This window comes from Talaromyces marneffei, chromosome 1 (genome assembly GCF_009556855.1).
Source record: "Talaromyces marneffei chromosome 1, complete sequence".
NCBI classification, from domain to species: domain Eukaryota; kingdom Fungi; phylum Ascomycota; class Eurotiomycetes; order Eurotiales; family Trichocomaceae; genus Talaromyces; species Talaromyces marneffei.
The window spans coordinates 595140-609862 of record NC_072348.1 but is presented as its reverse complement, the minus strand read 5'-3'; the positions used below and the strand labels follow the sequence as shown (position 1 = coordinate 609862).

Below are 14723 nucleotides of genomic sequence, written 5' to 3'. Positions count from 1 at the left end.
AGGGCACCATCTCACAGTATGTTTATTAGAAAACCATTTCATATATATCTATATATAAATACAATATTTTCCTCACATTACGAGGATATCGCTTTTAGAATAGTCGCTTTGGAAACTAAACTAACAAGCCCATAGCATTTTCGCGTATGAAATTCATATCTCATGGAGCACAGTGATGAAAGGAATAATGATTCCTCACAGGCAAGAAGGGCATAAAGATAAACTTTTATGCATCATGCTCGATCTCATCATCCGACTTATCCAGATCGTCATCTTCATCGCTACTCCATCCCGCAGCCTCCAGGGCCGAGGATCGAATACCGAAGCTCAACACGAAGCCGACAAAGGATACAGCTGCGAAAACACCAAATGCCAGAATTTCTCCCTTTGGTAATTTCTGTGCGAGGGAGAAAAGGCCACCGGATAGAAAGGGGCCTACTGCACGTCCGGCTGCTGAAAGGGTCTGCGCAAGACCGTTGAGAGCGCCCAGGACAGAATGGTTGGGTGCCGAGTTCGTCACCTACGAGTTGTTGTCAGCAAGGAAGATGGTTGACTTGATGAAATGGGAAAAAAAAGACTTACTAGTAAAAGTGCACTCGTTAATCCTCCGACAGCAGCAGCAGTCTTGATGAGTAACACAAAGCAAAGCTCAATAGCCAACAATGCCGACTTTTTAGATAGACGACCATTCTCATCTACGCCCTTGTACCCAATCAAAGGCATGAGCAAGAATGAAATGACGAAGCCCAGCAGACCGGCCCGATACGACCACTTGTTTCCCATCTTATCTCGCAACTTTCCAAAGACGCAGATCTGGAAGACAATAGTCACGATACCAGAGAATCCAAGCGAAAGACCAATTTCTTGAGGACTTAAATCTCGACCAGCGGGTTCTGCAGCCTGAGCAAAGATAGGGTAAAGAGAGTTGAAAGACACATTGACTAGCGCAAAGATGAGATATGTTAGCAACAACAGAATGGTATCACGGTTGAATATCTCTTCGCGAGTCAATTCCAGGACTTGATCATCAGTATCAGTCGTTTCTGAAGCCGAATCCAAGTCTGTTTCGTCCTGGGTCAGATCACTAAAGGAGCGCCTGTGTCTCGCCACAGGGTGGTGATAGACAGGTCCGGATCGAACTCGTAAGTAAGTCGGCCGATGGGATGTGGTGAATTGCCACATCCAGCTAAACAATTCTTTGAATCGATGGGATATCGTTGGTAGATTTTCCGCGTCCTCCAAGCTCTCCTCAAGAAGGCACATGATAAAAATAAAATCAATGACCAAGATGATTGCCGATAAAATATTCGGAAGAACATATGGATATGGATTAGGCTGTCCCTTGTTCAAAGGATTCGTCTTGAAGATCAAAGACCCACCCAAAAGAGGACCAGTGATGCCTCCAATGCCGTATAATACAGGAAGATAGGTAAACGCTCGTGACTGGTTGCTGCGATCTGTGATCTCACCCAAACAAGTTGACACAAGACCAGCATTGCCATTAAGCATACCCATCAAAACCTGAACCAAAATCGCCTGCCAGAGAGTTGTACAGAACCCAAAGAGCACAAAGCAGACAGCAGTGCAAGCAGTTCCAAGCAGAATCACCGGTTTCCTACCCACACGATCTGATAACCAACCCCAATAATAATTCGTAACAAATTGTGCTAGTGCAAAAGCAGATGCGATCAGACCAACATAGACGCCAACATTTTGACCGTGTACTTCGGGAAATCGCGACGTCATATCGGGAAGATAAGGACTTATTGAATTCAGTGCGGTTTGCTCTGCGAGCGCTATCATCGCCAGCACCGCCATTTGTTTCTTGGGCAGCTTAGTCTGGCCCATTGTGCTCTCATCTTCATCATCGCCATTGGCTTGCGGACTACCGAAATTGTGCGAACCTTCTGAATCGTTGGAGGGAGGACGACCGCGCGACTTTGGCGGCGGAGTGTTGAAGGTCTGGTAGTGCTGTGTGGACTGTCTCCGAATGATCGGTTGAGATTCCGAGGAGGCCATTGTCGATGTGGAGCGGCCAATCGACCGAATTTGCAGTTATATAGGCCCTGATCAATTTATCAATGCATTGAGGCTTGGAAACATCGTCCAAATCTGAAGCAAGCGAGCCGGCAGGCGGAGCTTCGTGTCGAAGCCCGGGAGTAACCGAGCTCGCGTGCCACACGAGATCGATCGAGTGCGGATGATGATGAGAACTGGTGGAGAAAAAAACCGTCGCTATAACATGTAGAGCTTGCTCGTCGAGTCTGATGAGCAGTGGGTGGCTGGTTGTTTGTAGTTGGGATGGATGAGCGCGTAACCATTGGAGGGGAAGCTGAAGAGGATTCTTCTCGCTTCCGGCCAATAATATTAGTTTATTTATGGCATTATGTCATGGTTAACTGATTGGGACTAGCGTTACGTTACGAGACGCAGAATACCTGACCTACTAACTATGTACTGCATCATTTTGCGTATTGTAAACTTGTAACATGTGAAACCTGGGCAGCTGCTTATTCATAAGGTTCTGGTTCTTCTATCGAAACAGCGACCAACATCCAACAACTGACAAACTGACAAACTGAAGCCCCTACAACCTCGCCGCCTATTAGAAAGGACAGGAAACAACCAACAAAAATGACCTATATTTACTATACATATATGATATATATACGCGAACCGTGAAGACCTGCCAACATTGCTCCAATCTCATCCAAGAACCAACAACACCATCATTTTTTATTCCTGTTCGATATCTTCAATCGGGCAACTGGCTGAGTTTCCCAGTGTCTCAACATGATCTCGACAGCCCTTTTCCAGTCCTCGCAGCACTTTCCCTCGAGCATGGTGATCATCTCCTCTTGAGGCAGACTTCCTCCCCACATATCAGGACTTGTGGCTAATGACTTTGCATACTTGTCGATCAAGTTTCTGCACAGTTTGATCATGGTTCAACTGTTAATTGTTTCATAGTTATCACCTTATTGATGGGATATGGGGCTGCGTACTTTTCGTCAATCTTGACCAACACCAACCATGCAAAATTCCAGCTTTGGGTACGTTCCGGGTCTGCCATGACCAATCCCTTAGCCTCATCCAACAGCTCAGAGCTAAAGGGGTAATCTCGCGTCAGATTCCGCAACTCGCTGAGGAGATTATTGTTCTGCACGTAGTTCAACCAGGTAGAAGCCAATACCTCCACAAGTGAGCTTTCGCGCAAGTCAGTGACGTGAGGTTGGACCGCAGCGAGCAGAATGCGTTCCATACGTCGAAGCTCGGTAAGGGTGTTGATGCGTCGCGAGCTCAGCGCATCAACGATGGACTGGATGTTGCTTTCCATTTGCTGCGGTTACTTAGGTAGAAGGTTCTGTCTATGTCCTTGTAGGTATATGTAGCTTGTGTCCACGATTGTCCGATTCTCGTATTCAAAGACAAAGGTGATTTTGGACAACATGCCCCCTCCAACTCCCCATCGAGGCTCTCATGGCGACCTTTTATATCAAGTTGGTCTCTTTCAAAGGAGTTCAACCATGATAGTGGCGCAGATACATGTATGTAAATATGAGGCATATTTTTTCCCTGATCGTCTTGGTTCGTCTTTAGCTTAGAAATGATTCAATGTTAATCATATATCTACCCAATTGACCGCATGCAACCGCTGTACAATGTACGTCAAAACCAACAGTATGGGCCAGTGTGAAAGACTCTATGTGGCTTATTGGTTACTAGCCACATGAGCCAAGATGCTTATCGCTATTCGACGAATATCGACGCCGTTGTGTACCTGGTTAGGGTTAACGTCATCCCAGTCGGATGGGCGACAGAGGTGCAAACTTCAGAAACGTTCCGCACCGGATAGATGTGAAGGGCAACGAGTGATGAATAGCACGTTCTTGTGGCTTCGATCACAATAAAATATGAATAATCTCATAATTTCATTTAAAGCCGTTATTATACGTAAAGGTATGTTGTCAAGCCACGGTTCGGGTGGGAGACTATATCCGGATAAGGCGCGTAACTTCCCGAAGGCCCTGATTACCAATGCTCTTCAAACTTGTTCTCAATCACCCAACCGAGATTCCGAAAACCCATGTTTCTCGAACAATCTTGAATTCATTCACCTTCTGACAGATATATCCGCGCAGGAATTCCACGGTGTGGATGTCGATATGCCCAGGATCTACAGTGATCCCTCTCTACGGAACAGGATCCGACAACACGGTTGAGATAGAGTTTGCGTGGTCCACCATGTCAACAAGAGGGAGTAGATTACAATCGTGATTAGGTATTTTCATGTCTGCTTTCGTGTCATGGTTCAGGAACAGCGTAAAACATATCAACCTCGGGGATCGTCGTGAGTATTTGAAATCAGTGTGTCAGGGTTGGTCATCAGCATCGATCCGCCTTAAAGCCTGCCGATTATCCGGGACTCAATATTAGTCCAATCATCGACTTTTTGAAAGTCTCGCACATGTCCATCGCCTACATATCTGCCATAAATATCTCTCTAATCCCTTCCTACGGCAGTTTCAGGCCTCCATCTGAATCCCATGACGGAGAGCCTGGACTAGGTAGAGGATTTTAGCCATGTGTTCTTCAGTTCTTTAATAAGGGGGAAACTGCACACCTTTTTCAATAATTTTGTTTGCATCATGCCAGCTGCAGCAAGCTGCGATAGCAGAAGGGATTTGGTGTGAGTCCAGAAGTTTTATTGGGCTTATTGTGAGGTTGATACTGCTTTTCGATCTGTATATCCGAAGCGCAAAAAAGGTGCTTACAGCGGAGTTCGGCCGTGTTTAGTAAAATAGAATGTCATATTTTCAACAACTACCATACATGAGGTATACATTGATCATGATAAACGTTGGGAGCAATCACCACGGGGGAAAAAACGGCCAGAAGACAGATATACTAGCGCCAATGTTCGGGTATTATAAGTTTTAACCATCAATCACATACAAGAAGGAAAATGATGCCGTCCCCATCGCCGATGCAACCATAACTCCGTCCTCATCGTCCTGAAATCGAGTAGCAATGACAAAAAGAAGATATGTTAAACAGAGGGTAGTTGATCTGATTACAAACACTGCTACCGTCAAGAAAAAAAAGGTAAGGAAATAAGCTGAAAGGATATATGGATGTAGGAAATCACCATGGGTAAATGTATATTGCATACTCAAGCCCATCGCCAAGTCACTGTTCCTCTATGCCTCGAAATATCAACGAGGCAATCATCGCCATCATTTGCTATACTCTCATCAAGGCTGCCAAAAGATTTGAATCTGTTACGCTTCTCTCGTTCTCCGACAAGGAGTTGAACGGCTGCATTTATATCCAGCATGTCTCCTGTATCCGTAATCTTCAAAGCCCATGTTGCATCACGCTCACTGAAGCCGAGTTCGTGAACCATCCGGTGAATCGCCTTATCAACAGGGTCGATGAATCGGGCTTCTGTAATCGAGTATTGTGGTGGGGGAATCGATAATGGCCCCATGGAAGTACTATCGATATTGACGGGTGTGTATGGCGGAACACGGTAGGTGGAAGAATCATCATCATCATCATCAATCCAAGACGTATGTCCCGGTCGACTGGCATTGCTCGTGGAATTGAGGTGCAAATTTCGAATCCGCTCGAGTCGGGTAGTAGCCGAGTCAACAAATCCTCCATTAGAGACTGATGAACTCGAAAACTTTTGCTGGATCGATACCCTGCTGTTATAGGCGCGAGAAATTGCTTCGCGAAGAAACGATGATCGAGAACTACCATTTTCCGGGGCTTCCCATTTCGTCATGCCCATTTGATTGGCTTTGGTAAAAATCTCATTGGCGGAATGGCTAGGTGAAATGGAACTGAGACCGACTAAAGCAGATGGGCCCAATGTCAAAATGTAATGTGTCCATTCCTCCAACATGGCTTCTTCCTTTGCAATGTCGCCTATCGGAATGTCTAATCCATCGAAGATACCCGCCACTCTAGCGTCCTTGCACTCCCGATTGAATCCCTGAACCAGAGTTCCAAGACAATTCCAGATCTCTAACATGTCATACAATTGATGCCATGTCAATCCATCTTGATTGCCATCTCCAAAGCCGGAAGGCGGATCAAAGAGGACGTTATTCAAGCTAAAGAATGGCTCCGATGTCGTCACTGTAGCACCAGACTTGTTTTTCTTGGCCAAATACCCGGCATTCAACCAGTCAATCTGTCCGTTGATGTCTCCTTCCCTATTCTTGCCGCATCCGAAGATACGACAGAAAGTCCAAATGCGCCAAAAAGCTTCATCAATCTCTGCAGCGCGAACATCGTTTTCTCCAGTCAAGCCATCGATAGTCTCCGGTCGCACTATTGAACTGCATCTCGCGTATACTAAGGCCTTCAGCCTGACAAGTGCAAACACATCACGGGCATAATGTTGTAAATATGAAGAAGCAGTGTATTCCGGTACAGGGGCATCGGGATCCTTCAAACCGCTTGAATTGTCACTCCATGGCGGACTCATTTCTCGCAGTTCCCATGCTGGAGGGTTCATTTTAAACAAGGCATTCTTAATCAGTGGAAGCTCGTTGCTCTTGAATACACGATAGAACTGTCGGTTCACTTGAGCATACTTGAATAGTTCATCAAGATTGTCAACGTTCTTCATCAGTGTCAGTACTACATCGTCTATCATGTAGGCCGGCATCTGCAGCTTTGTAGAGTAGAATCCACCAGAGGGTTGAGAAATAGGAGTTGAACCGTGCTCATCCAACTCGTAAAGGGATTGCTTGTGGGGAAGATAGGCCGTTGCTGACGAGTGTGACATAGTTGGTGTACCCATCATGAGAGGAACCTCTTCTGCCTTCAGGGACCCGTCCTCATGAACAGTCTCCATCCGGTCGAAGCCAACAAATACCTTGTCATTGTATAGCTCGTCGTTCCCCATGATGGGTCTCTCCTCCGTAGGCGACTGGACAGGCGTGGAGTTTGTAATGAAAGATCGTATTCGAATGCCGATATCATCTGGAGTTTCGGGATACCTTCCGCCTGATGCTAGAGGTGCAGATGGCAGAAATCGGTTCTCAATTGCAGGAAAGATGGAGTTAGTGTCAAGTTTCGGTAGCTGCTGTCGTAGGATTCTCTGGGTTTCTGAAGAGGACAGACGGGGAATGTGACTGTTCGTTAAGAGCGGAATTCCCAGCTTCTGGACAGCTTTAAGAGGGTACATCGTTGACCACTCGTTTCCTCCGTCATATTTGCCATTGGTGTCATCATCATCTTCTGCGTCCTCGTGATCTTCTTGCAACGCCCTTGCAATTTCAGCATCAATATAGCGATCCGTACTTCTAGCCAAAGCCGCTTGCTCGTCTTGTAGGCTTTTCACGGGGCTTTTCATTGATGATTTAGACGATCTATTTCCACGACGCGACTTTCCTTGCATAGACTGATTATTGAATCGAGGGCTGCGCAGACTGCGTAAATGTACAGACGACCTTATCGTTCGGGAGACGCTCTTTGAAGGTGGCGAAGCTTGCGTATTTTGTCTGGTGCCGGTTTCGGCTGGTTCTGTATCTGTTGATGAGTTAGAATTATATCGATTTGGTTGAATAATGATATGTTTTATGGTTGAGTTGGCCTTCTCGGAGGGAAAACCCGATAGGTTCGGTGCTGCTTGCCTCTTGAAATGTTCTCCTGTTGTTGTGGTCCAGTGGAATCTGTTACTGACTCTGTGTTGAAATTGGTGTTAAATTTCGGTTTTGGAGAAATGTTCAATGGTGCCACCACATTCTCGTCGTCGTTGGTGGGCTTGGAGAGTGATTGTTCGGGTCTCATGGCAGGGTGAACATTTCCTAACTTTTCCAACTCTCGTTCAAGATCATTAGCTGCTTGCGATAAGGTATTTTCCGTCGCTCGAAACACAATAGACCTGTCAATGGGCGATTCGGACCGACTTGCTGAGTATTTCGACGTAAGTCTAGCAATGTGCTGCGCGCTTTGTGGGTTGGCTATAGACAGAGCCGAAGGTATGGCCGGTAATGGCTTTTGTATCAAATAATGCCCTTCTTTCTTTCTATTCTCTGTTGAACAGATTAACGACTTAGCCTTAACCTCTGTCGATCTCTTCCTTCGTAGAAGCTCCACTTTCTTCCTCTCTAGGCTAGGCAGTGCTGTTGGAGGCTGACGAGGTTTCGGCTCTGGCGTTGAGTCTTCGGTGATAAAGTCTGATCGCAAAGTGTAACTTGAGGATGCAGAACTAGGGTAATGCCGTTTCTCTTCCCACATCTCAGGTGACGAGGAAGTTGAGCCAGACGTTTCTGATAGATCACCCATATCTGTCTCCGTTTGAGCTTCACGTAGAAACTCCTCAAGATCAAAGGTTGGACCCATCACTGGCATGTCTAGCGAGAGGGGTGATACAGCAGATGCAGGAAAGTTTGATAGTACAGTATCTTCGTTTGTCGGTAACAATGCGGATATGATGTCAAGTTGCTGGGACCCTTGGCCGCTTGCATGTTCAGATCTGCCGGTTTCCAGTTTTGAGAGACCGGGCTTACGACTGGAGAGCTTTCCTTCGCTGGCACTTCTATGCAATGCCATTCGATGCAAAGCATTCTCGGATTGTGACAACCTCACTGTAGTAATCCCTAAACCGCTTGTCGATGTGGCAATTTTCCTGGGTCCTCCAGTCGACTGGTATCTAAGGAGCGATTGCTGTGTTTCCTCGTTGGCTGAAAGCAGGTGAACATCATGGGAACTCCTGACCACTGTCACATTCCGATTCCCGTCATACGGTTTTTCCTTTTTAATTTTCTTCGATAGGCGAAGGATTGAGGTGAAGGACGACATTAGAGAATCTGTATCCGATTCTCTCTTGTTAGCCGCCGATATCTGGACCAAATCAATCACTTCGACGTATAATTTTTTAAACAGCATTTTCTCGCAGTAACGCACAGCGGCAGGGTTTCTGGCAAGTTGAGTTCACTCACATTTAAAGATAAACGGCTGGTCTGTGTTAAGCCCTGTGAACGTTGGATTTGCCAATTGCCGAAATCGTTTTGGGTCTTTGGCAGCGATTAGACAAAGAATCCAGACATTTTCCTTTGAGCCTCAATATATGGAATTAAGGTATGATCGAAATCGGCAACTTGATAGATGTAGAAAAAGTGGGAGGCTTGCTTTCTGGACGGAAACCGTTTTCTTCTCCCGGCAAAGAAATCGTGATCTCTCAACAAAGGGCGAATTGACAGTCTGCTTTTAAGCAAATGAGGAGTAAACAAATATAGAACTTCTCGAAAATCGTCGCTCCGACTCAGGTCTTTGAAAGACAAAATTAGAAGAAAGTTGGGGAAATCAAAAGTTAAACTTCTATTACTACTTACGAGTAGGCAACACCAATTAGACCCCAATTTCAAATGGCCAATGGTTATCTCAAAGTCAACCCAAGATCAGGGTCCTGGTAATGTGATCCTTGACGTCAACTAGCGTTTTGTTCTGGCCCCTTCAAAATTCAGGTGCATTCGACGGTTGGGATGTACCTATCACTCACGACAGCAACAGAGTATAAGTATCACGAAACGGCAATGCGATGTATCCATACATGCAGCATTGGCATTTTGTCAAGAAGTCAAAAACTGACGAGGCTAGAACAGGAGAGGTATTTTAGAGCGGTGAAATACCCATTATAGATAACCTGGTATAAAATTGATACATGGAGATAAACAAGTGCTAGATAGATGCGGGTGTCTACTACCGTAAAAGATGACGGATGATCGACTGGGATGGGGTACCCCATTGGGAAAAGTTGTTTGGGGGCCGTTAAGGCCATTTTGGATAGGCATACCCATGCCAATTCCAATATGGCTTTGCCTGCGAAGACGCCAAGAGTTATCAATAGGTAGTGTCAAGTGCTTAAAGATCCTTCGTGTGCTCCGTAACAGTCTCCAGTACAGGACAACCTGAAGCAGTTGGCCCCTGTCATGCAGTCAATTGGCTGATCGAATGTCATCAACAGATCAACTAACTAGTTAACTAGTTAAGTTAGCTGTTTGTGCCGCGCCGGGTCTATCAGAATGCTACGTTGCCTCTTGAAAGCCTCAATATTGAATTCACTAAGCATATACTCGATGACTTCTAACGTAAAGTCTAGTTATCCTCCTACTGCTTTCGGTCTCTTTGAGAACATTCAATCTCATGACTGAAAATGGAGCCTTACGACTAGTGGTTTAGCTACTGATTGAGTCACATATTCCTCTCGACTGTGTAGTATAATTCGGCACCACAATGTTGTGGCCATGCCATCTTTTTCTATACGTGAACCCTGTGACAACTTTCCAGGTTGCATACATTGTTATACAGTGCCCCATGAATTAACAATAACTATCCCGAATTCGATCGGCCTGTGTTACTAACAGTGGCAAACTTCGAGAAACAAGGAGAATGAATTAGTTTGGCCAATGGGCGCTCTCAAATAATCGATAGATAACGTCGTACACGGATGTCGAGTAACAGTGTTTCGACATGACTGCTGAAACCCATCAGCTCACATTTTTAGTCCCCGATGTGAAGCACGGAAGAAGCCAGCCACATTTGCCAGTTTAGGCTCTATTCCGTATCACGAAGCTTAGAACACGTAGCTAGGGTGGTCCGACTGCCCTACGTGGTGAGTCTGCGTATACCATGTAAGCACGAATATCTCTTTTACGACGTATAGGATAATGACTATCCCCAAAAACATAGGGCGATGAGGTGACTAGCTAGCTGTGCGCCGTGTCGGTAATCTCGCCCCATTGGTCACACGTCGCTCGGGGGCAAGCGCGCCGAATTGTGAGATTGATACGTATTCCGACGCAGATTAAGCCTTCGTTACGAGGACTAGACAATTCCACCGAGATCCACCGGGTCTCGAGTGACAAGTAGCCATCCCGCCCCGTTATGCATCCACAACGGTGCTGATCCTCCAAGTCTGGCCCCCAAGTTTTGGGTTTTGCCAGCTTCGGAATCTAACAACCAATAAGGATCATATCTCCCTGGTTTACTACTATGTATGATATGGCTCCCCGGAATTACTTAAATTCGCCTGTATTAAACAGTACATGAAACTGTACAGAACATAACGGATTTTCGCTAGTACAGATTACTCTGGTATATATCAAGTCTCACTCAACAGCAAGTGATGTTACCGTTAGATGTACGTAGAAAGATATTAAAAAGTTACCATATTGGTACTATAAGCCAATCAGTGTGCAGGATACTTCTTCTACCAATTATAGAAAGGTTTCTGGGGCGTGTGGCTCCACATCAGATACAACTACCTACTATACCTATACTACGTACTACGTAGTACGGAGAAATCCTACGTTGGAAGTTGGAAATTACGAATGCAAAATTACAAAATTTTGTAATTACAAAATCGGAGTTCGAGATATGACATCCTCGATCATGGCTTTGCTTTCATGTGGGCAGTATGAAGTCCGTGGGTTGTTCGTCATGATATACTAGGGGTCCTGTTTACGGCCCTACCGGTACTCTGTAGTAAAGGCCTGAGCACAGGCACGGAAATACGGAAATGGAGATCGAGCCACCTATTGTGAAAGTTATTGGTGCCATCCATGCCTCTTACGATGGCTGGCTTCGGCGTGGGTATTCTCACCACTCCTGCATGAGTATATCCGCAGTTGCATTGGGTTGGGTATTTCCATGTCACCCTCCGGACCAGTTTATAGTCGACGGCATATATGTACGGTAGATAATAGGACTCTTCCCAGCCACTATCTCCAGTTTTGTATTCCGCTATCCATGCGCATGCAGTGTTTGGTTCGTTCTCAAGCGGGCGTTAAGTAGGTATCATCGTGGCTTGAGCTATCCATATATGCACCCAACCGACAAACGTCCTTGTAAAGTGAGGAGACGGTGATGGCTGACAATCACCTGGAAAGGAAGCCTTCCACCACGCTAAGATGGTCTTATTTATCATGGGCAATTAATTTGTGGCAAAGAACCTAGTAAAGGAGGGGGAAATAGTCGCCGGTCTGCATGTAAATGTGCGTTTCTCGACGGTTGGCTTGATGAGTGTTTTACAAGGCTCGTCGCTAAAATTAGAATTGCACGATTTAATATAATATAGATTAATTGACATGTCTTCTTGCATATTCGCGGATGCAGGAACCCGTTCAAAGAGCAGGAAATTTACATGTTCCAGACTTCCAGTAAGTACATAGCAAAAGTTTGTAGATGTCCTAAATGGGGAAGCACCCACGGATGCAAGCAAACTGTGCGTGAGCGCGGACTTAGAACGATGTTCGCCGAAATGGATATCTGGAGACTCCCACTTCCTTCCTACAATAGAAGTCGTGGCCAGGCATGTGATGCGTACTAGGAGCGATGGTTGAGGACGAACGATCTATATCGACCTAGACTCTTATTTTTGGATCAACGAACGCTTAAAATGTGAAGAAGCGTTTACGTGGGTGTTCTTTGTCCTGCAACGATCCGAATCCAGCCCTATGTCAGGAGGGTCCCGGATCTCTTTTCTTCAACGGTTCCGGACTCAAAACCGTTGCGCCACAATCTTGCTTGTAAGATGCCACGTGTCATACGGCGAATTTATAATAGTATACGACCGAGATACGTAGACAGCTTCTATCGGACGCTCTTAGTTACCATGTAGTCTACAAAATACCCTTCAACAGGAATGCAGTCATTCACCCGTGCCTCTCAATATTTGGATACGAATATCTATCTAAGTGAGGTGCTATAACGATTACCTGGCTTGCCTTGTGAACAGTTCATAGAACCAACTTTTTTAATTGCTCAATACTTGATGGTTTCCTTGATTCCATTTCAATATGCCAATCTACCTTCTTTATCCTATATCATACCAACAGTGTCACGTTGGGACGGTGGCCAAAGAAAAATATAAAAAGGCCAGCTGCTAGGGAGATGGTTTTGTTTGGAAAATATATAATCAGAAAAGAAAATAAAAGAAGTGCCAAAATTAGCCTGTCACATGTACAAATAAACAGCCAACATCTAAAGTTCCAATGATTGATCCAATTGATGGTTGGTTATATCCTCCGATTCTTCTTCTTTCCTCGGTATTTGAAGAAACACAAAATAGAAACGGCCGTAAGGCCCGACACAAGATCAAAACTGACATCTCTCAGGCGTTGGATATATGTCTTTCAGGATAGGATAGAGATCGTACAAATTAGGGCTTCTTTGAGACTGAGTTTGAACCTGTGAGCCTGAGGCAGGGGCGTGAACGTGTGCCACAATTAGTCCTAATTCCAATCTGACCAACAGCTAAGTAGAGGAGAAGTCGACTCTCGATGCTATTTGCCATCTGGACTCACCTTCTTGACTATTTGTTCTGTCCTCCTCGTACGTACCTTTTTCTCAATTATATACAGGTATAGACACGATGCCCTGGAAAAAAAGAGCAGTGCCAGCTGGATTCAGACACCTGCAAACTTAGGTAGATGTCTCGACCTTAGAGAGCAAGGACAGATGTAAAATTTTAGAACTATGAGCTGAAGTCTTATTCTCTTGTCGTTTAAGATGTTTAGGTTACTTCATCCGAAGTGGGGTTCCATTGACTTCAACTAATTGTGTCACCACGAAACCTCAATATTTTTCTTATAGCTAGCCAAAATTGTTATCACGACAGCCATGTCGTCCGCACCAATGAGCGAAAATAAAGATGATGAATCTGAAAGGCCCTTTCTCGAAATAGCAATCTTCAACGCTTCATCCGCCCAGATAGCATATACATCATCCGCCGACCGCCTAGAGCTCTGCGCCGAGGGATCAAGTGTAAATGGCGGCACAACTCCGTCTCTCTCAACACTGAAGTCTGTCATTACCTCACTTCAGCGCGTTGATTCGACGAAAATTGATGAAGCGGATCATGTCACTGCAACAGAAGCGAAGAAATCAATACCAATCTACGCCATGATCCGCCCTCGGGGTGGGGATTTTGTCTACTTTGATGAGGAATTCGAGACTATGAAGGAGCAATTACTTGCCTTGAAATCGGCTATTTATTCTCAGGCTGGAGAGATCGAATCACAAGAGGAGATCTCCTTTGGAAAGGTCAATGGTTTTGTATTCGGTATCTTGACAAAAGAAAGCAAAGTTGATCGAGTGAAAAATGCAGAATTGGTGAGACTTGCAGCGCCTTTGCCGTGTACATTTCATCGTGCTTTTGATGAGGTTATTACATCCTGCGAGAAGAACAACGCTCCGGATAGCGGGGAAATTAGGCTTCTGCCGCAGACATTGATAGAGGAACTTGAAGCTGTGATAAGTGCTGGGTTCGCGTCTATTCTTACTTCTGGAGGGACTGGAAGAAGTGCTGTAGATGGCGCGAAACATATAGCAGCATTGACTGAAGCCGCTAAAGGCAGGATTGAGATTATTGCGGGTGGTGGTGTGCGGTCGACGAATGTGAGGGAGTTGAGGAGACAAAGTCCGCGTACTCGCTTCTTTCATTCGAGTGCTCTAGTGGCTAAAGGAGGTGGGCAGGTGATGGATGTTGCTGATGGCGATGAAGTGTGTGCTTTGAAAAGAGGGTTGGCCCCTTTATCTTAGGTCTAAGCGTGAGACAGTATAATCGATGTAAATGAGCAGGATTTAATGAAAAAAGACCTTGTTGATGACAGACGCTTTTATTGTCTACCGAATTATCCTTTCTGAACTCCATACATAAAGATCATTAACTTATACAGTATTCCATTCCTTATATCAGA

General features: G+C 45.3%; 4 protein-coding genes across 4 annotated transcripts; 1 reads left to right on the top strand and 3 right to left on the bottom strand.

Annotated features, from left to right (window-relative positions):
- Positions 1-226: 226 nt before the first annotated feature.
- Positions 227-2019, bottom strand: EYB26_000228 (uncharacterized protein; the record flags this gene model as incomplete). Its single annotated transcript, XM_054259545.1, has 2 exons — positions 227-520; positions 583-2019. 2 exons carry the CDS (start codon positions 2017-2019, stop codon positions 227-229), a joined length of 1731 nt encoding a protein of 576 aa, XP_054115520.1.
- A 710-nt stretch (positions 2020-2729) lies between these two features.
- EYB26_000227 (uncharacterized protein) lies at positions 2730-3337 on the bottom strand (the record flags this gene model as incomplete). Its single annotated transcript, XM_054259544.1, has 2 exons — positions 2730-2928; positions 3006-3337. The coding sequence occupies 2 exons, from the start codon at positions 3335-3337 to the stop codon at positions 2730-2732; spliced, it is 531 nt and encodes a 176-aa protein (XP_054115519.1).
- Positions 3338-5173: 1836 nt separating this feature from the next.
- On the bottom strand, positions 5174-8910 carry EYB26_000226 (uncharacterized protein; the record flags this gene model as incomplete). Its single annotated transcript, XM_054259543.1, has 2 exons — positions 5174-7548; positions 7653-8910. The coding sequence occupies 2 exons, from the start codon at positions 8908-8910 to the stop codon at positions 5174-5176; spliced, it is 3633 nt and encodes a 1210-aa protein (XP_054115518.1).
- Positions 8911-13644: 4734 nt separating this feature from the next.
- EYB26_000225 (uncharacterized protein) lies at positions 13645-14565 on the top strand (the record flags this gene model as incomplete). Its single annotated transcript, XM_054259542.1, has 1 exon — positions 13645-14565. The coding sequence occupies one exon, from the start codon at positions 13645-13647 to the stop codon at positions 14563-14565; it is 921 nt and encodes a 306-aa protein (XP_054115517.1).
- Positions 14566-14723: the final 158 nt, after the last annotated feature.